The following is a 22790-nucleotide window of genomic DNA, read 5'->3' on the forward strand; positions in this document are numbered from 1 at the left end:
CTGGGGGTGGAGCTGGAGGATGCTGGGAGGGATGCTGGAGGATGCTGTGGGTGGAGCTGGAGGATGCTGGGGGGATGCTGGAGGATGCTGGGGGTGGAGCTGGAAGATGCTGGGAGAGATGCTGGAGTATTCTGGGGAGTGGAGCTGGAGGATGCTGGGGTGGGGAGCTGAAGGATGCTGGGAAGTGGAGCTGGAGAATGCTGGGTGGGATGCTGGGGGGAGCTGAGAGGCCCCATGATTTGTGACGCTGGCCCGGCTCGGCCCGTCGGTAAGTCAATGTGACCCCTGAGCCAAAAAATTTGCCCACCCCTGCCATATAGACAAAATATACACACGTGTTAAAAGTGAAATGAAACCATACATTTCTTTCTTTTTGAGTGAGGTGTCATTTACCTACAGACCGGGGTGCCTGGGGCATTTTCCTTTTGTATAACTACATTTTATACATAACTATGTTATTTCTTTGGAGTATTGATCACCGCTTTCTTCCTTTTTCATATTCTGCTGACTCAGTTGAGGAGCAGCCAAGTTCCCAGCCAAAGTCACCCCATGTTGGGCCTAATGGTCCCCCCCATCCTCCTGTTGGAGACCCGCAGTGGAAATAGAACGTAAAGGAATCCCTCCTTGAGTATCACCGCCTCCCAGATATTGCTCAGTATTGGCAGGGAGGAGACCTTGTGGGACCTTTCTGTCTGTGTCTCCGTTCCATTACAATGGAATCCTACTGTATAACTAAGTCACGGCAGCTGCGGCCCAACGGTGAGATCATATTCCAGATTTGTCCGTGACTCACGGGCCTTACGGGGTGAAAAGGGGAGCCAAATGGATCATATCATGGAGTGGGAATGCTCTCTGTAGAGCCTGTCTCTTTCTCTCAGAGTTGTGGGTGCGTTCAAACCTCTCTTTCTGGGTAAAATATATATCGGGGCCCCGTCAGCTGACAAGAAACCTGTACCAGTCACTTTATACCAGTAGTACCCAGTATTACCATTCATTCCTGATTTCCCATAACTATCACTCAGCCTGGCTACAAGCCTTCAGCACTAGGGAGGAACATCTCAGCAATGTGGCTGTGGTCCTGGGGCCCAGAAGCTTGAGTAGGACCACCAAGCCTCAAGTTAAGGTTGGTTTGACTCAGCCTGGCTACAAGCCTTTCAGCACTAGGGAGGAACATTTCAGCAGTATGGCTGTGGTCCTGGGGCCCGGAAGCTTGAGTAGGTCCACCAAGCCTCAAGTTAAGGTTGGTTTGACTCAGCCTGGCTACAAGCCTTTCAGCACTAGGGAGGAACATCTCAGCAGTGTGGCTGTGGTCCCGTCAGCTGACAAGAAACCTGTACCAGTCACTTTATACCAGCAGTACCCAGTATTACCATTCATTCCTGATTTCCCATAACTATAACTCAACTTGGCTACCAGCCTTTCAGCACTAGGGTGGAACATCTTAGCAATGTGGCTGTGGTCCTGGGGCCCAGAAGCTTGAGTAGGACCACCAAGCCTCAAGTTAAGGTTGGTTTGACTCCGCCTGGCTACAAGCCTTTCAGCACTAGGGAGGAACATCTCAGCAATGTGGCTGTGGTCCTGGGGCCCAGAAGCTTGAGAAGGACCACCAAGCCTCAAGTTAAGGTTGGTTTGACTCAGCCTGGCTACAAGCCTTTCAGCACTAGGGAGGAACATCTCAGCAATGTGGCTGTGGTCCTGGGGGCGGGAGGCTTGAGTAGGTCCACCAAGCCTCAAGTTAAGGTTGGTTTGACTCAGCCTGGTTACAAGCCTTTCAGCACTAGGGAGAAACATCTCAGCAGTGTGGCTGTGGTCCTAGGGCCTGGAAGCTTGAGTAGGTCCACCAAGCCTCAAGCAATATTGTTGTGAATAAATTATTACTGAAAATTACCACTTTTGTTGGTGTCTGTCTGGAGGAGGTAAGTTTACTACTACCTCCTCTGAATTACCCATTGGGTTTTTAAGTGTTTTTAGTTAATTTTATCTTTTTGGCGCCTCTGTTTTGTCTTATTAAGCCTCAAGTTAAGGTTGGTTTGATGCAGCCTGGCTACAAGCCTTTCAGCACTAGGGTGGAACATCTCAGCAATGTGGCTGTGGTCCTGGGGCCTGGAAGCTTGAGTAGGACCACCAAGTCTCAAGTTAAGGTTGGTTTGACTCAGCCTGGCTACAAGCCTTTCAGCACTAGGGAGGAACAGCTCAGCAGTGTAGCTGTGGTCCTGGGGCCCGGAAGCTTGAGTAGGACCACCAAGCCTCAAGTTAAGGTTGGTTTGTCTTGCTCAGGGTCCTTTAGGTTTTGTTCTTCTTGAGTCCTATCTCATCGAACCTTCACGAAGGCTTACCACCCATTCCGGGAACCTCTGTGCATCACATCCATCCCCCATAAACCCCGTTAAAGATCTCCTTTATTATCTAGAAAATGTGAATTTGGAAAAAAGAAGCATCATGGGAAATTCCAATCTACCCACGGTTACAACCAACAATCCCGGCTGATTATGTAAGTCTGAATGGTGTAAAGATTTTTTTATGGGACGTTAATGAAGGAGATGCAGCAATTAAATTCATTGTAATGCAGAACATTCCGAATGATGTAATTACACGTTCGCTCATTAGCAAAGGTTGCTGATTAAGGTCTAGCAGCGCAACCCTGTATCGTCATGAGTGGCCTCATTAATCTGGGAGCTGGAGGTATGAGCACTGGGTGGGTAGTAAAGCTAAATATAGCATTCTGCATCATGAAAGCAGGTTTTTATTCCATGCACTGCTGGTTCTGACTACATGCACCGCTGACACAATGCCCCTATGCTTCCTCCCCTGCAATGTATTGGGGACACGATGGGAACCTCAAAAATGGCTTGGGTATCATTTCACTTGTAACTAGTAAAAGCGACCCTATCAGGGTCGGACTGGGGGGTAAAGGGCCCACCAGAACTCCTGTCCCAGGGGCCCTGCAAGTGCCCCCAGCCAGGCGTGTCCCCTAACCCCCCCCGCAGGGCCCCCCTAACCCCCCTCGCAGGGCCCCCCTCCTGATGTCCTCCTCCAAGCGTGTAAATTTGATGCGTTAGGGGAGGAGCGGTCGGGAGGGGGAGCACCGGCAAAGGTCGGGTCAGTCCGACCCTATCAACCAAATGGTGGCTAAAATGCCAGGGCAGAAAGGGGCAGTAGGAAAATGCAAAATCAATTTTGTCCTGCTGTCTCCATCTTGCCCTACTGTCTCCATCTTGTCCTACTGTCTCCATCTTGTCCTGCTGTCTCCATCTTGTCCTGCTGTCTCCATCTTGTCCTACTGTCTCCATCTTGTCCTACTGTCTCCATCTTGTCCTGCTGTCTCCATCTTGTCCTACTGTCTCCATCTTGTCCTGCTGTCTCCATCTTGTCCTACTGTCTCCATCTTGTCCTACAGTCTCCATCTTGCCCTACTGTCTCCATCTTGTCCTACAGTCTCCATCTTGCCCTACTGTCTGCATCTTGCCCTACTGTCTCCATCTTGTCCTGCTGTCTCCATCTTGTCCTACTGTCTCCATCTTGCCCTACTGTCTGCATCTTGCCCTACTGTCTCCATCTTGTCCTGCTGTCTCCATCTTGTCCTACTGTCTCCATCTTGCCCTACTGTCTCCATCTTGTCCTACTGTCTCCATCTTGCCCTACTGTCTGCATCTTGCCCTACTGTCTCCATCTTGTCCTACTGTCTCCATCTTGCCCTACTGTCTGCATCTTGCCCTACTGTCTCCATCTTGTCCTACTGTCTCCATCTTGCCCTACTGTCTGCATCTTGCCCTACTGTCTCCATCTTGTCCTGCTGTCTCCATCTTGTCCTACTGTCTCCATCTTGTCCTGCTGTCTGCATCTTGCCCTACTATCTCCATCTTGTCCTGCTGTCTCCATCTTGTCCTACTGTCTCCATCTTGCCCTACTGTCTCCATCTTGTCCTACTGTCTCCATCTTGCCCTACTGTCTGCATCTTGCCCTACTGTCTCCATCTTGTCCTACTGTCTCCATCTTGCCCTACTGTCTGCATCTTGCCCTACTGTCTGCATCTTGTCCTGCTGTCTCCATCTTGTCCTGCTGTCTCCATCTTGTCCTGCTGTCTCCATCTTGTCCTGCTGTCTCCATCTTGCCCTACTGTCTGCATCTTGCCCTACTGTCTCCATCTTGTCCTGCTGTCTCCATCTTGTCCTGCTGTCTCCATCTTGTCCTGCTGTCTCCATCTTGTCCTACTGTCTCCATCTTGTCCTACTGTCTCCATTTTTTCCTGCTGTCTCCATCTTGTCCTACTGTCTCCATCTTGTCCTACTGTCTCCATCTTGTCCTACTGTCTCCATTTTTTCCTGCTGTCTCCATCTTGTCCTGCTGTCTCCATCTTGCCCTACTGTCTCCATCTTGCCCTACTGTCTCCATCTTGCCCTACTGTCTCCATCTTGTCCTACTGTCTCCATCTTGCCCTACTGTCTGCATCTTGTCCTACTGTCTCCATCTTGTCCTACTGTCTCCATCTTGTCCTGCTGTCTCCATCTTGTCAACCAAATGGTGGCTAAAATGCCAGGGCAGACAGGGGCAGTAGGAAAAATACAAAATCAATTTACCCTTTAATGTGATCTAAATATAATTTCTGCTTGAGACAAGCTATATCCCCATTCTGCATCAGCTGGCACGGCAGCCTGCTCTTCTTTATTGTTATGAACACATCTGCTTGGAGACAGTTGCTATGCTGCTCGTGTTAGGACAGCACAGAGTGTCAGGTCATCAGTTTTGGGCTTAGCTTAGTCTTTTTTTGGAAACCTTATAAACGAAATGTTATATTTAATCTGCATTCTTCCCTCTAAAAGTATAAAACACAGGATTATATGTTGGACTCTCAGAGACAGAGAGATGAGAGGATACACTGTGTCATAGTCTCAGCTGCAAAGTTGTCTTATGTGTTGGGGGCCAGGGTAAAATGGACTTTTTTGGGGTCCCAATATAACCATCCAACCTATGGCCATTCAGCCTTTAGCCGGTGGTGGGTGATAATATTTGTTCTTTAAAAACAACTTTTCAGTTGGGCTTGTTGTCCTACTGTCTCCATCTTACCCTACTGTGTCTACTTTGCCCTACTGTGTCTACTTTGCCCTACTGTCTCCACCTTGTCCTACTGTCTCCATCTTACCCTACTGTGTCTACTTTGCCCTACTGTCTCCATCTTGTCCTACTGTCTCCATCTTGCCCTACTGTGTCTACTTTGCCCTACTGTCTCCATCTTACCCTTCTGTGTCTACTTTGCCCTACTGTCTCCATCTTGCCCTACTGTCTCCATCTTACCCTACTGTGTCTACTTTGCCCTACTGTCTCCATCTTGTCCTACTGTCTCCATCTTGCCCTACTGTGTCTACTTTGCCCTACTGTCTCCATCTTACCCTTCTGTGTCTACTTTGCCCTACTGTCTCCATCTTGCCCTACTGTCTCCATCTTACCCTACTGTGTCTACTTTGCCCTACTGTCTCCATCTTGTCCTACTGTCTCCATCTTGCCCTACTGTGTCTACTTTGCCCTACTGTCTCCATCTTACCCTTCTGTGTCTACTTTGCCCTACTGTCTCCATCTTACCCTACTGTCTCCATCTTGCCATACTGTCTCCATCTTTCCCTACTGTCTCCATCTTGCCCTACTGTCTCTATCTTGTGCTACTGTCTCCATCTTGCCCTACTGTCTCCATCTTACCCTACTGTCTCCATCTTGCCCTACTGTCTCCATCTTGCAGTACAGTCTCCATCTTGCTCTACTGTCTCCACCTTTCCCTACTGTCTCCATCTTGCTCTACTGTCTCCACCTTGCTCTACTGTCTCCATCTTGCCCTACTGTCTCCATCTTGCCCTACTGTCTCCATCTTGCCCTACTGACTCTATCTTGCCCTACTGTCTCCATTTTGCTCTACTGACTCTATCTTACCCTACTGTCTCCATTTTGCCCTACAGTCTCCATCTTGCTCTACTGTCTCCATCTTGCTCTACTGTCTCCACCTTGCTCTACTGTCTCCATCTTGCCCTACTGTCTCCACCTTGTCCTACTGTCTCCATCTTGCCCTACTGTCTCCACCTTGTCCTACTGTCTCCATCTTGCTCTACTGACTCTATCTTACTCTACTGTCTCCATCTTGTCCTAAAGTCTCCATCTTGTCCCACTTTCTCTATTTTGACCTATTGTCTCCACCTTTTCTTACTGTCTCTATCTTGCCCTACTGTCTCTATCTTGCCCTACTGTCTCCATCTTGCCCTACTGTCTCCATCTCATCCTATTTTTTCCATTTTGCACTACTGTTTCCATCTTGCCCTGTTGCCTCTATCATCTTCCACTGTAGCTATCTTGCCCTACTAAAAGGATTTCATGTGGCAATGTAGATATTGTTGAAATGCAACCTAAAATGTGCTGGGAGTCAGTGCTAAATATATAAACTCTTACACAATGAATATGTAATGGGCAATAAACAAGAACACGGGGTGTCACAGGGGGACCTACTGCGAGGTTGGGAACCCATACAAATTCCCTTCTTGGCCTTAATTAAGATCGGAGAGCAAGAGAATTAGACATAACTGGGTGCTGAGTGGGAGAAAAGGGTGAGCGAAAGGAAGAGGTGGGACAGAATGGAGGGAGGGAAGTATCATGGAAGACCATAATGGACCCCAGGAACTAAAGGAGAATTTACAGAGAAGCCAGAAGAGAGAATGGGGTGGGAAGGAAAGTAGGGAGTGAGGGGAAGGAGACAGGAGAATGGGGCTAAGGATACACGGCCACCCGGGAAGCCCAGGCCAAAAATGCATTTACATCCAATGTGTATAAAACAGATAAGCCAGTGGCTATTTACACACAAAAAAACATTAGCCCACACAGCCGGTGGATTGGACTTGCATTTAAAGGGGATATAAACCCTGCGGCACTGTTAAACCAAACTTTACTGGACTACAAATCCCAGAATAATGTAACATATAATGAAGGGTGAGGCATGCTGGGAGCTGTAGTCCAGCAACATCAGGGCTGTATTCTTAAAGCAATATTGCAAAATAAAACTTTCCCACAAATCCCCACAGCCAGCGACTGCTTTAAAGTGCAAAAAATCCCCCAATGAGAATCCCAGCTGATCTGTATAAATCCGGCTCCATGTTCTCTGTTCCTGCAATTGGAGTTGGGAGCATTAAACCCAGTTTCCCAGCACTGAACAAGTCTGTCCTTATCCCCATGTCTGATTCCTGTGCCATATAATGAGGGGAAAATGCCATCATTATCTCTATATGTAAGGTACCAGCAAGGGGCCTGACACAGTGCTGGGAATCAGCATTCTCATTGGTCACTTCTTCTGCATTTATAATGACGTTTTTTATCAGTAGAATTCTCATTGGTGAACTTTCTTGCATCTATAATGATGTTTTTTGGCAGCTTCTATAGCAAAACTAGGTGGTGCCAACCATCTGACTATGTGCAACTGTCATTACTAAACTTCTTGCCACCAACCACGATCTGTGACCACGTTGGTTGCCTGTGGGAAGGGTTACCCAGAAACACCTCTCTGCAGCCTGACATGTGGGCAAAGGGTGACCCCAAAGAGACCACATGAAGCTCCCAAGGCCCCAACCTGGTGATGGCATCATTTTCTCTCTGACTTGGCACAGAAACCAACTGAAACCAGAGATCATTATCAGCACCGAGAGTGCGGCCTGAAAGCGGATGTTGCAGAGGTAGCGACTGCCTACAATATGTAGCGCTTGGGTTAACCCCTGCCGGCTGGAATTCTGACTGTAATACACGCAAATGCCTTATATATAAAGCACAGCCGATTGTGCGTGCCGGAAAGAGCGTAGGTTTTGTGCCTGTAAATGTAAATCTGGGATATAAACAAAAAGCTTTTAGATAAACATCCCTTGTAAAAAGCACAAAGGCGATTCCATTAGTCAGAACGTGGGATGTGTCGGCTCTTGTCCCTCTTGGAGACTTCACAGGGAAACTTCATTCTCACATCGGGGTGTGGCTGCTGAAACAGGAGCTGGAGTTGGGAGCCAGATGCTACCAGCCGTCATGGGATGGAATAGAGCCGGGACCATTCATGTACCATGTATATAGCTGGGATAATAGCCTCTGGGAAGGGACTGGGGCTGTGGGATAGCAGGTATAGTAGGGAGAGATGGTGCCTATAGTAGCAGTGGGGGGATAATAGCCTCTGGGAAGGGACTGGGGCTGTGGGATAGCAGGTATAGTAGGGAGAGATGGTGCCTATAGTAGCAGTGGGGGGATAATAGCCTCTGGGAAGGGACTGGGGCTGTGGGATAGCAGGTATAGTAGGGAGAGATGGTGCCTATAGTAGCAGTGGGGGGATAATAGCCTCTGGGAAGGGACTGGGACTGTGGGATAGCAGGTATAGTAGGGAGAGATGGTGCCTATAGTAGCAGTGGGGGATAATAGCCTCTGGGAAGGGACTGGGGCTGTGGGATAGCAGGTATAGTAGGGAGAGATGGTGCCTATAGTAGCAGTGGGGGGATAATAGCCTCTGGGAAGGGACTGTGACTGTGGGATAGCAGGTATAGTAGGGAAAGATGGTGCCTATAGTAGCAGTGGGGGGATAATAGCCTCTGGGAAGGGACTGGGGCTGTGGGATAGCAGGTATAGTAGGGAGAGATGGTGCCTATAGTAGCAGTGGGAAAATAGCCTCTGGGAAGGGACTGGGGCTGTGGGATAGCAGGTATAGTAGGGAGAGATGGTGCCTATAGTAGCAGTGGGGGATAATAGCCTCTGGGAAGGGACTGGGGCTGTGGGATAGCAGGTATAGTAGGGAGAGATGGTGCCTATAGTAGCAGTGGGGGGATAATAGCCTCTGGGAAGGGACTGGGGCTGTGGGATAGCAGGTATAGTAGGGAGAGATGGTGCCTATAGTAGCAGTGGGGGATAATAGCCTCTGGGAAGGGACTGGGGCTGTGGGATAGCAGGTATAGTAGGGAAAGATGGTGCCTATAGTAGCAGTGGGGGGATAATAGCCTCTGGGAAGGGACTGGGGCTGTGGGATAGCAGGTATAGTAGGGAGAGATGGTGCCTATAGTAGCAGTGGGGGGATAATAGCCTCTGGGAAGGGACTGTGACTGTGGGATAGCAGGTATAGTAGGGAAAGATGGTGCCTATAGTAGCAGTGGGGGGATAATAGCCTCTGGGAAGGGACTGGGGCTGTGGGATAGCAGGTATAGTAGGGAGAGATGGTGCCTATAGTAGCAGTGGGAAAATAGCCTCTGGGAAGGGACTGGGGCTGTGGGATAGCAGGTATAGTAGGGAGAGATGGTGCCTATAGTAGCAGTGGGGGGATAATAGCCTCTGGGAAGGAACTGGGGCTGTGGGATAGCAGGTATAGTAGGGAGAGATGGTGCCTATAGTAGCAGTGGGGGGATAATAGCCTCTGGGAAGGGACTGGGGCTGTGGGATAGCAGGTATAGTAGGGAGAGATGGTGCCTATAGTAGCAGTGGGGGATAATAGCCTCTGGGAAGGGACTGGGGCTGTGGGATAGCAGGTATAGTAGGGAGAGATGGTGCCTATAGTAGCAGTGGGAAAATAGCCTCTGGGAAGGGACTGGGGCTGTGGGATAGCAGGAATAGTAGGGAGAGATGGTGCCTATAGTAGCGGTGGGGGGATAATAGCCTCTGGGAAGGGACTGGGGCTGTGGGATAGCAGGTATAGTAGGGAGAGATGGTGCCTATAGTAGCAGTGGGGGGATAATAGCCTCTGGGAAGGGACTGGGGCTGTGGGATAGCAGGTATAGTAGGGAGAGATGGTGCCTATAGTAGCAGTGGGATAATAGCCTCTGGGAAGGGACTGGGGCTGTGGGATAGCAGGTATAGTAGGGAGAGATGGTGCCTATAGTAGCAGTGGGGGGATAATAGCCTCTGGGAAGGGACTGGGGCTGTGGGATAGCAGGTATAGTAGGGAGAGATGGTGCCTATAGTAGCAGTGGGGGGATAATAGCCTCTGGGAAGGGACTGGGGCTGTGGGATAGCAGGTATAGTAGGGAGAGATGGTGCCTATAGTAGCAGTGGGGGGATAATAGCCTCTGGGAAGGGACTGGGGCTGTGGGATAGCAGGTATAGTAGGGAGAGATGGTGCCTATAGTAGCAGTGGGGGATAATAGCCTCTGGGAAGGGACTGGGGCTGTGGGATAGCAGGTATAGTAGGGAGAGATGGTGCCTATAGTAGCAGTGGGGGGATAATAGCCTCTGGGAAGGGACTGGGGCTGTGGGATAGCAGGTATAGTAGGGAGAGATGGTGCCTATAGTAGCAGTGGGGGGATAATAGCCTCTGGGAAGGGACTGGGGCTGTGGGATAGCAGGTATAGTAGGGAGAGATGGTGCCTATAGTAGCAGTGGGGGGATAATAGCCTCTGGGAAGGGACTGGGGCTGTGGGATAGCAGGTATAGTAGGGAGAGATGGTGCCTATAGTAGCAGTGGGGGGATAATAGCCTCTGGGAAGGGACTGGGGCTGTGGGATAGCAGGTATAGTAGGGAGAGATGGTGCCTATAGTAGCAGTGGGGGGATAATAGCCTCTGGGAAGGGACTGTGGGAGTTCCTGAGAAGTCAGCTCCCCTATCTGTAGACCTGCTCTAATTATGTGCAATGTTCTGTTCTACATGATGTGTAAATATAATTCAATATAATTTTATGAATTGTGAGTTTAGGAAGTGTGTGTGGTTGATGTTTATTACATCCTGGTGTCTCCATGACAGGTATTTTATAACATGGGCGGAATCTGCTTCATTGCAATTTGGCTTCTGCAGGGGGAATGACTGGATGACAGTGAGGGGGGGGGGGGGCGGATAAGGATAATTACCCTCAGCATTTATTGTAATAAATCCATTTCTCCGAAGGTTGACCCAAACTGGGCTTCAAAATAAGTCCTGGTATTCCCAGTACCCAGAGGCACAAACAGCCCCCCAGCCCAATAAATAGTGACTGTCTGTGGCACCTTACAGCCCCCCTGGCATTCCCAGTACCCAGAGGCACAAACAGCCCCCCCAGCCCAATAAATAGTGACTGTCTGTGGCACCTTACAGCCCCCCTGGCATTCCCAGTACCCAGAGGCACAAACAGCCCCCCAGCCCAATAAATAGTGACTGTCTGTGGCACCTTACAGCCCCCCTGGCATTCCCAGTACCCAGAGGCACAAACAGCCCCCCCCCCCAGCCCAATAAATAGTGACTGTCTGTGGCACCTTACAGCCCCCTGGCATTCCCAGTACCCAGAGGCACAAACAGCCCCCCCAGCCCAATAAATAGTGACTGTCTGTGGCACCTTACAGCCCCCCTGGCATTCCCAGTACCCAGAGGCACAAACAGCCCCCCCCAGCCCAATAAATAGTGACTGTCTGTGGCACCTTACAGCCCCCCTGGCATTCCCAGTACCCAGAGGCACAAACAGCCCCCCAGCCCAATAAATAGTGACTGTCTGTGGCACCTTACAGCCCCCCTGGCATTCCAGTACCCAGAGGCACAAACAGCCCCCCCAGCCCAATAAATAGTGAGTGTCTGTGGCACCTTACAGCCCCCTGGCATTCCCAGTACCCAGAGGCACAAACAGCCCCCCCAGCCCAATAAATAGTGAGTGTCTGTGGCACCTTACAGCCCCCTGGCATTCCCAGTACCCAGAGGCACAAACAGCCCCCCAGCCCAATAAATAGTGACTGTCTGTGGCACCTTACAGCCCCCCTGGCATTCCCAGTACCCAGAGGCACAAACAGCCCCCCCAGCCCAATAAATAGTGAGTGTCTGTGGCACCTTACAGCCCCCCCTGGCATTCCCAGTACCCAGAGGAACAAACAGCCCCCCCAGCCCAATAAATAGTGAGTGTCTGTGGCACCTTACAGCCCCCCTGGCATTCCCAGTACCCAGAGGCACAAACAGCCCCCCCAGCCCAATAAATAGTGAGTGTCTGTGGCACCTTACAGCCCCCCTGGCATTCCCAGTACCCAGAGGCACAAACAGCCCCCCCAGCCCAATAAATAGTGACTGACTGTGGCACCTTACAGCCCCCCTGGCATTCCCAGTACCCAGAGGCACAAACAGCCCCCCCAGCCCAATAAATAGTGAGTGTCTGTGGCACCTTACAGCCCCCCTGGCATTCCCAGTACCCAGAGGTGACTACAATCAGCCAGAGCTCCCCCATACAGGCTGCCTGGCTTTGGAACTGCCATATATATATATATATAGATAGATACGAGTTTTGGAAGCACTCCTTCAGTGTGTTCACGATACCCGGGTGCCACAGCAAAAAATATAAAATAGTAGAGCCGAGTGACAGCACTCACGGGAATTTTTCATAATCAAAAATTATTATGAAAAGTTATTATGAAAAATTCCCGTGAGTGCTGTCACTCGGCTCTACTATTTTATATATATAGGATATGTAATAAATATGCATAAAATAAACAAACCCAGATGCAACATTTAGACATTGTTTTCATTAAATTACATTTAATTGAATATAAATAGTAAGTCTGTATAGTAACAATAATTGCTATTAAGGTAATAATTATTTCAAAAGTCCATCAGACTCTGTACTACAGCAATGGGGGGGGGGGGGTATATAAAATCCAGCGCTAGTGCAAAGCTTCACTAACTGGCATCTGGGAAGCACATGGGCCGGGCAGCCGACAGCTGCTCACCATGTGGCACAGATACAATTACAGCATCACGGCTGTGGCCGAGTCAGCAAAATGTGGCCCCTGAGCCAAGCAGGAAGATTTGGGAATTGCCCTCCGCTATGGGGCAAGTACCTACCCAGTACCATTGTACCTACCCAGTACCATTGCACCTACCCAGTACCATTGTACCTACCCAGTACCAATGCACCTACCCAGTACCATTGTGCCTACCCAGTACCAATGCGCCTACCCAGTACCAATGCACCTACCCAGTACCATTGTACCTACCCAGTACCAATGCACCTACCCAGTACCATTGTACCTACCCAGTACCAATGCACCTACCCAGTACCATTGTGCCTACCCAGTACCAATGCGCCTACCCAGTACCATTGCACCTACCCAGTACCAATGCGCCTACCCAGTACCATTGCACCTACCCAGTACCATTGCGCCTACCCAGTACCATTGCACCTACCCAGTACCATTGCACCTACCCAGTACCATTGCACCTACCCAGTACCATTGCACCTACCCAGTACCATTGTACCTACCCAGTACCATTGCACCTACCCAGTACCATTGCACCTACCCAGTACCATTGTACCTACCCAGTACCATTGTACCTACCCAGTACCATTGCACCTACCCAGTACCATTGCACCTACCCAGTACCATTGCACCTACCCAGTACCATTGCACCTACCCAGTACCATTGCACCTACCCAGTACCATTGTGCAAACCCACGGCCGTGCCCTAAAGCCAGCCCCCGGCCAGAGCTAATCATCCAGATCTAAGACTTTGTATAAAACGGTAAAGAACCATGAATGGGCCAGTAAAACCAGGAATGGGCCTTTATCTCAAGGTGACACCGGGTCGGTTTATGTCTCTGAATGAAGGGGTGTTGGCAACACTGTGCCCTTTGTCTGGTTTATTAGCCAACTGGCAGACAGGGGGCACATCATCAATAAAACAAGTGGCCCAAAGCAACTTTGGGGCTCCCAAAAAATGTGCCACATATACTTGTAGAGCAATTATTTGCCCTGGGCACCCCGGCACCCCAAATTACACAATGCCGCTCCTGTGCTCGGGCTCTACATTCCCCCTGTGTACTAAAGAAACAGGAACCCCAAGCCCCCCATTCTCTACATTACAGACACCATGTCCTGGACACTATTACCAAAAACTATTTGGTGGATCGTGCTCTGTGGTGACGTCACTTTGGGTCACAGCGCGTATCAAGCCCTGTAATGTGGCACCACTTTCGGGACTGGTTGGAGGGCATCATTAACTCTGCAGGCCGGGTTAGGTGGCAGGTGGGGGGGGGTTAATGTGCCACTGATAAGCTTGGGTTGGGTGATGGATCGGTGGGTCTAGGCTGGATGCAGGTGTCACTCCTCCATAGTGACGTCACTTTTGGGGTCAAGTCATTTTTGGATCACATCGCATATCGCGCCCTGTAACTTGATATGATGCCACTTCCTTATGTAGTGACTTCACTTTGGGGATTGCATTCCAAGGGGGAGGGGTGGTAAAATTAACCATTGCTGGCCGGGTCAGGTGGTTGGGGACAGTAAGTGGGTTGGCAGGTTGTGGGTCGGAGGAAGTCACCGTGTTACTTGGTATATCTACCCATGTGTATGTGATTAAACTACCCCCTCGCCTGGGGACACTGCTGTGCCAATAACATTCATTGGCTGTTTATATGGCGCTAGCGTTATATTGACCTACGCGGAGCCTTTAAACCAACGAGCAGGAAACCCTGTAACGGTTTTACACACAAACGGGAAGTGGTTTAAAAAGGAAAATAATATTGTTCAGTAGATTGTGTGTTAGAAAGGAGTTATGGGCAAAGGCACCAGGGGGGAATCTCAGTGTTTTTCTGCCCACGCTGCTTCCAGCTCAGCCAGCTGCGGGGGCATTCCCTAGCAATGACAGCTTGGCACCGGCAGGGCTCTTGTGATCGCCATTGTGGTCAATCGAGCAGGTTCTGGGACCTCCCAACATGAAACTGCCTGGGCAGAAAGACATTGGGACTCTCCCCGTGTGCTATTACCCTGTTCTGGGGCAGTTTCATGGGAAGAGAGAATATTTACCCCTTAATGAAGGTTTTTATGATGCCCAGGATGGCAATGGTGGTGGGCCAGTGGCACAGATAAAGCTTTGACCAGGCTTGCCCACCTCTAGCCGCTACCTGCCCCTTTACATAGAACCTACACTGCTTATCCCAATCAGGTGGGGGTTCCTCAAGTGAAAGTTCCCTTCTCTACAGAGAGATAAGTGGTAGCGGGGGGGGGGCACTTCTCCCTGATAATAAACATATTATTCCTTAACTTCGCACATGTGCCCCCAGCTCTCCAGTGTAGGTGCCCTACCCATAATTACAGATGCAAGAGGACTCTCCAATCACAATCAACCCACCCAGCAGTACATCAGCAAACTCACTGATATCTAACATAGGGAGATCACTGTGCAGAGCATCCAAAGGGGCAAATATATTGCTATTCCACATGCCTGGGCCGAGAGACTAAATAGCCCCCCCCAAAGATAATCACATGAGCAGTCAGAAAAGCAGGAGCTGCCGGCATTTTGGCACCACTATAGAGGAATTGATGCCACCGGGGCTGGGCATAAGTCAGCACACCCACTGGGCCCCAGCATAGGGAGAATAATGTGCCCACTCTGGTACCCAGTGTGCCGCCGCCGCCAATGGCAATACTCCTAAATAACAAGCAGGAGGGGGGCTATTATACAAATGCCATATCATTTATAAATTGTTGATCAGATGCCAGGACTGTAATACAGCCCTCACCCCAATAGGGTAAAGTGTGCCACTCCCACCATGGGTATAGCAAAAATAAAAAGGGCGGGGGGAAATAATTCTAAAATGAAGTTCTCATATTCCATAGCTGCAGATGACATAGGGAGACGGAGGGGGGGCTGGAACCATTCTGTGTGGTGGGACAGTTTGAAAACGTGGTGCTGTTCCAGGGGGGCAAAATGTTTTCGTGGAGGGACCCTGCTGTGATGGGCTGGCTATTTGTTGCCTAAAATGGGCTACAGCAATGTGGGGTCAGCTCTGGAGTCAGGGAGGGGGGGGGTCATCAGTCAACGTCCCTCACACCCTCTCCCCCTTGTAAATAGTTTAAAGTTACAGCACATTTGTTCCAGGCGGAGCACATTATCTGCTTTTGGAGAAAACCCCCCCCCCCATGCCCGTTTATTTTAGGGCACAGGGGGGCATTTCCATGATTTCCATGCCACCTACAGTTGCCGCACACTTATGGAATCAGCCCAGGGCGTAACAGAAAGCAGTGCAGCCTGCAGCGTGCATCTAAATAAAGGGCAAATAAGCCATTCCACGTGTGGGGAGTGTAAATGTGTCGGTGCCACCATTCCCTGGGCGCTGATACAAAGAGCCCCCCCGGGGCTGGTGTAATTGATTCCTGCCACCACCTTCAGGCATCCGGCAATACAATAAGGCTCTGTTCCAGCCAAGCGTTCCCCCGGCCCCAGGCCCCCTTAGCACATAGGGATGACCCTCGCTGGGCTGAAAACAGGGGACCCACAAGCACCTTAACCCTTGCCCTGCAGGAACATGTGACAGGGCACATGACTGCAATGGTTAAGCCTATTTCACAGTATTCCCTATTATTCCTATGGTACAGGCTGCAGCCGCCACCAGTGCAATGGGGGGGTTCTATTGATCCCCCCACACCTCTCAGTGCTGAAATTAACCCATTTAACCCTGCCTTCCCCTATCACCATGTTCCAAAGGATTCCTGATAGGAACAGACAATTATTATTATTATTATTAACATTTATTTATAAAGTGCCAACATATCCCGCAGCGCTGTACAATAAGTGGGTTACATACACTGGACATAAACAATATATAAAGCAACCAATAACCAATACAGGAGGTGAAGAGAGCCCTGCCCAAAAGAGCTTACAATCTACAAGGAGAAAGACAATCCCCTTACTTGAGACTATCTAGTGTATCTGCCAGTAGCACTGACCTAGGAGAGAATTAGCTCATGTATCATACAACACTGCTGGGAGGCAGATCCACGTGTCCACCACTAATGCCTAATAGGGTCAGATAATATTATATTATGCAATAACTGCATTTCCCAGACTCCCCCGTCAGCCTTTGCAGATCAATGGGAGGAATACAGACTGAACAATACAGACCCAGCTTTTTGAACCCCTTGACTTAGAGACCCCAGACTCATTCCAGCACTCCATAAATCTGATATAATGCCCCCTGCGTCCCTTAATACTACGCCATGGCAGCTTCTGCACATTAAGGCGCACACCCTGAGACTCATTCACATATAAGTACTGCACCTTTCCATCCAGGTCTCTGTCCCCTTTAAGGAAACCCTAATCTACTGTGCATCAGATGCCGCAGCCTGCACTGCTATAGCTCCGTGACTTCTGCAGCCCACAGATAGGGTTAAATATCCCAGGCAATGCCCTTATTTAAAAAAAATAGACAATGTTGATGGAATCTGAGAGCCTTAGAAATGCCCAAAAAGGAATGGCATTGTGCGTTGGCTGTGCCCGCCGTCACCCCCAGCTCAGTCTCATCAGATAAGGATATGGATAATGGTGCTTCTGTCTGACCCCCCTGGTGTGTATATCCTTCTGCTGGGGGGGCTCAGAGCAGCTGCTACATCCCCTGGGGACATGAAATAGGTGGGCTGCCAACTTTCAGCCTAAAAACTCTTCCACTGGTTCATGTATTTGTAAAGCAGCAACATATACGGCAGCGCAGTACAAGAGAAGAGTGTATAGAACCATGAACAATAGAGCTTACAATCTAAAGGAGTCAATAAAAGGAATAGAGTCCATTAAACAGACACAATGAGTATCCCCAGGGGGTCCTGGCAGATTAAAGTCCATATTGACCCTACCTGTGCGGGCTTGGCAGGCACTCAGCAGGCAGCAGAACCCAGTAACAATCCACAGCAGTTGGGCCATTGTGCTCCGCAGACCTGGCACTAGAGGCTCCTCAGAAAGTCACCGTGAAAAGAAGCGTGCAACTTTGCTGCACTTATTCAAAAGCAACTCCAAGTTGTGTCATAGCTGGGAGGGAGTGGGAGTCACACCCATAGAGGGAGAGACAGACAGAGTCGTGAGTCCAGACTCACAGAAGGCTGACTTTAATGGATCCCCATCTGTGCTGCAGGCAGGCTGAGCTCTGGGCTGGGGGGGGGGGGGGAGAGTGGAAACTTGTAGGAGTTTTTTTTGCAAGAAATCTGACCCAGGAAGCTGCTGGGTATCTCTGGGCATCCCCGGCCCCATGGTGGCACCGCTTTAACCCATTCAAGGGTTAAGTTTAATGGCTGCACATTCCTGTTTTATGCCCAGGAGAAAGCACCACCAGCTGACAGTCACCCTCTGTATTTCACTCCTGAAAAGGCCAAATTGTTTGTAGCAGAACAGACGGCGGCCGGGGCCCCTTCGCTTCTACGTGCGACTTTTTACTCCCAGTGCCCCTGCAACGCAACTATAAGCAACTTCCCAATGTATAGTCATTCCTTATATCCACTGGTTCAACTATTTGTCATTGAAATGGAAGGCAGTGCCTGGCTGTTTATAGCCCATGCACTGCTGGTTCTGACTCCTGAAAGAATGTAGGAGAAGCCAGCTGATTAACAGACTTGTAGGAGAACTACGGAGCCAGAGAACAGAAAAAAGGCGAGCGCAAATATTTAAAACCAGAAAAGCTGTGTATATTGGCAGGGCTGGTCTTATAAACTGTGGGGCCCAATTTTGGACCATTTTATGGGGGCCCCTGGCACAGGACAGCTTTATGTGCTTATTCCTGCTGGTACGGGGCCCCCATATGTTTGGGGCCCTATTGGGCCCAATAGGTCCAATTGGTCTAAAGGGGGCCATACACGGGCCGATTGTAGCTGCCGATATGGGTCCCTTGGACTGATTCGGCAGCTTATCGGCCCGTGTAGGGACAGAACGAGGGGCCTGCCTGACCCATATCTGGCCTGAAATTGGGCAGATATCGATCGGGCAGGTTAAAAGATTCAGTCATATCGGGGACCGTATTGGCTCATTGGTGTGGTCCCCGAACCGACTGCCCCATTGCCACCAATAGAATTTGATCGTTTGGCCCCAGGGCCGAATTAGCCTACATGCTCCCCGATATTGCCCACCCGTAGGTGGGGATGTCGGGTGAAGATCTGCTCGCTTGGCGATCTCGCAAAGTGAGCGAATTTTAACGTGTATGGGACCTTAAGGCCGGCCCTGTATGTGGGAATGTTACTTTTGTTTAGACAGTTCTTTATTGTGCAAAAAACTTTTTGGGTGCAGTTCCCCTTTATTTTATTTTTATTGCTACCTCTTTCTTACCTGAGGGGGCAGATGCAAAAATGCTTTATATATTTTACCCACAAGCAATTTTTTTTTACCAGAATTCCAGCCTGTTGCAGATGCCCCCAATTTGCCAGAGATTTACCAATGGGATTGCTATACACTAGGTGCAATCAGATACAAGTGTAGGTGCCGCACACTAAGGGAATGCAGAAAGTGGCAATTCCCCTAGGTGGGGGTTACTGCTAGCGCCCCCTTGTGTCTGTGCACCCTGTACTTTGCCTTTGCTGGGCCATTAGCAGAGATGCCAACCAGGATCTGAAGTGATCCAGGGGCATCTTGGATTCCCCCACCCTGTCATGCCCTGACCCAAATCTGTGACTGAGCCCATTGTGGGGTATCTAAACCCCATTTTCCAATGTATATTTATTTACAGGCATAACTATGGAGGAAGCAGACCCCTTGGTTATGGGGGGGACAAGGGACCTGGACCACAGGGTCTGCTTCCTCTATAGCTGCCAAAAATCCCCCCTCCCCAGCAGATCTCCTACCAGGAGGGAGCAGGGCACTTGGGTGGGCTGTTTGGGTACACGGGGCAGGGAGTTGGCAGGCAGGGGGGGCAGGTAGGAGTCCCTGTGTGCCGGGTGGGCAGGTAGGAGTCCCTGTATGCCGGGTGGGCAGGTAGGAGTCCCTGTATGCCGGGTGGGCAGGTAGGAGTCCCTGCGTGCCGGGGGGGCAGGTAGGAGTCCCTGTGTGCCGGGGGGGGGGCAGGTAGGAGACTCTGTGTACAGGGGGGCAAGTAGGAGTCCCTGTGTGCTGGGGGGGGCAGGTAGGAGACTCTGTGTACAGGGGGGGCAGGTAGGAGACTCTGTGTGCCGGGGGGGGCAGGTAGGAGTCCCTGTGTGCCGGGGGGGCAGGTAGGAGACTCTGTGTACAGGGGGGGCAGGTAGGAGTCCCTGTGTGCTGGGGGGGGGGGCAGGTAGGAGTCCCTGTATGCCGGGTGGGCAGGTAGGAGTCCCTGTATGCCGGGTGGGCAGGTAGGAGTCCCTGCGTGCCGGGGGGGCAGGTAGGAGTCCCTGTGTGCCGGGGGGGGGGCAGGTAGGAGACTCTGTGTACAGGGGGGGCAGGTAGGAGTCCCTGTGTGCCGGGGGGGGGGCAGGTAGGAGACTCTGTGTACAGGGGGGGCAGGTAGGAGACTCTGTGTGCCGGGGGGGGGCAGGTAGGAGTCCCTGTGTGCCGGGGGGGCAGGTAGGAGACTCTGTGTACAGGGGGGGGCAGGTAGGAGTCCCTGTGTGCTGGGGGGGGGGGCAGGTAGGAGTCCCTGTGTGCCGGGGGGGCAGGTAGGAGTCCCTGTGTGCCGGGGGGGCAGGTAGGAGTCCCTGTGTCGGGGGGGGGGGGCAGGTAGGAGTCCCTGTGTGCCGGGGGGGCAGGTAGGAGTCCCTGTGTGCCGGGGGGGCAGGTAGGAGTCCCTGTGTCGGGGGGGGGGGGGCAGGTAGGAGTCCCTGTGTGCCGGGGGGGCAGGTAGGAGTCCCTGTGTGCCGGGGGGGGCAGGTAGGAGTCCCTGTGTCGGGGGGGGGGGGGGCAGGTAGGAGTCCCTGTGTGCCGGGGGGGCAGGTAGGAGTCCCTGTGTGCCGGGCCCCTCCAAAGACTTCTTATGTTATGTATGTATAAATGTAATTACTGTGCCCATGTGGGATTCTCCCTGCACTGCTGGTCCTGACTACATGCACCAGTGAAACAATGTAGGTGCAGTCACGTTGCCTTCAACCCAAACACACAATGGGATCACTCCTATAAGGAAAACGCTATTGTTATTGGAACTCTAATAGGTGTTTATTCTGCCTATTGGCACCTCCCTGCGCTTCTCCCTGACATTTGCTCTCAAAAGGGCACAGATAGTGATGAGCGAATCTGTCCCATTTCTCTTTGCCGAAAAAATGCAGTTTCGTGGAAATATTCGCCAATGGCGAAATGCTGAATCCATGTCTGGCGAAAAATATTTGCTCATCGCTAGAATCAGATGTTCTCCCTATCCAGCCGTGGCCCCGCGGGCCGCCCTCGCCATATTGCTTATGCACGCCCTTTGTCGGCAGAAAATGATCCCCTTGTTTTTCCAGAAAAATTGGTTTTGTGATGCCCATTGCTTGTGTTTCGCCCCTCCTTGAAGATAACATCGCGTGGAGAGTCAGAACCCCCAGTGCAAGATACAAATGATAGGCGGCTGTTATAAGCACAATAATGGCACTGTTTTGGGGGGGAGGTTGGTGGACAGACGGCCCTTTGTGTCCTCTCCCAAAGACTCATCTTCATAGGAGCGGGGAATTCTGTTATTTCAATAAAATTGGTTTTACTTCCCCTTTGGCATCTGCTGAAAGACATAGGAGATCAGTAGGGGATGTTTAAGTGCATCTTAGAGCAACATCACTCAGGGTTCCTTTGTGCACTTTTAAGCCCCCTGCAAATACCCCTATATCTGACGAGGGCTTGAGCCAATGAGAGTCTTAGGGGGGCCTGCTTTGGGCTGCTTTAAAATGTGGCCCCATGTGACATTGCCCTTTTGAGTTCTGCTGGTTATGTAAGAGGGAATCCCACCTTGCATTTACCCTTTAGTATAATGTAGGCGTTACTAACATACAGCAGGGGGCTTGGGATACTCAAGGGGTCTCTATGTTGCCCGGGGGTAGGGGACAAATGGCTAAAGATACAAGCCAATCCTGCCTCCCCATGCAATCAGGGTCTGGAAGTATTTTTTGCCAGACTCAACGCCCAATGGTTAAGGTGCCCATACGCGTTAAGATCTTCTCCCGATATCCCCACCTACGGGTGGGCGATATCGGGCAAATTTAGGTTAATTCGGGCAGTGGTCGTGGGGCCAAATGATCGAATTAGAGCGCCGGTTAATAGGTGCAGTCAGTTTAGGGACCGCTTCAACGAACTGATGCGGTCTCTGATCCAAGTAAATTTTTTAACCTGCCCAATCGATATCTGGGCAATTTCAGGCCCGTCGGTAGTGCCCATACATGGGCCGATAAGCTGCCGAATCTAAGGGACCAATATCGGCAGCTACAATCGGCCCGTGTATGGGGACCTTTAGACATATCGGGTGGAGACTGGGCAAATTGGTGGTATGTATATGGGAGTGGGCATTGGGGTATCACTAATACAGTATAACAGTGTATGTACAATGAGAGGCTGTAGAGCCAAGCAAACACCCCTGTGCCGTAATATGGGACATAATGATTTAAGGCTCGGTCGGGCAATATATTATCTAAAATAAGTGGCGGCTCAGACATGAGGCACTGCCTAGGAATCCTGGGGCAATTACACTTAGCTGTGGGACAATTATCCCTGCCCATAATATCATGAGTATCACACCCTGCAGAACACAGTCTAGAGAAATCCCAGCCATAATAAAGAACAACTTGTCTTCTATTTGCCCTTTATTCAGGCAAAAGTCCTGGTTGCTAGCACCTATGAGCCTAGCAACAAAGCAACATTATAGTTTACATTTTACACCAGAGAGCTGCAGAACAAACAAAAAACAGGGAAAAAGTAGCTCAAAAACATTTGAAAGATAAAACAAATCATCGTAGAATTCCATTTTCAAAGATCTAAAAGTTTATTTTTTTAAGGCGGACATCTTATTTAAGGAGGCGCAGCTTCATGAATTGAAAGAAACTTCCTTGTTTGCACTGACGCCTTATTGTGTCCACTGGGGTTTTGGACTTTGTCACTATTTATTGTGTCCCCATGTGATATAGGTAACAAAATGGACCTACTATAGGGGCTTCATGGGGTTTTCCCATTGTACTGATGGAGC

General features: G+C 50.4%; 1 protein-coding gene across 2 annotated transcripts in view; it reads right to left on the bottom strand.

Annotated features, from left to right (window-relative positions):
* Positions 1 to 17823, bottom strand: part of cd44 (CD44 molecule (Indian blood group)) — a 36794-nt gene extending 18971 nt beyond the window's left edge. Inside the window, exon 1 of one of the 2 annotated variants that reach the window (XM_031899934.1) lies at positions 17554 to 17823. In XM_031899934.1, the coding sequence (XP_031755794.1) occupies positions 17554 to 17620 (67 nt within the window). In that variant the 5' untranslated portion in view covers positions 17621 to 17823. 2 annotated transcript variants of the gene reach the window in all.
* Between the last annotated feature and the right edge of the window lie 4967 nt (positions 17824 to 22790).

This window comes from Xenopus tropicalis, chromosome 4 (genome assembly GCF_000004195.4).
Source record: "Xenopus tropicalis strain Nigerian chromosome 4, UCB_Xtro_10.0, whole genome shotgun sequence".
NCBI lineage: Eukaryota > Metazoa > Chordata > Amphibia > Anura > Pipidae > Xenopus > Xenopus tropicalis.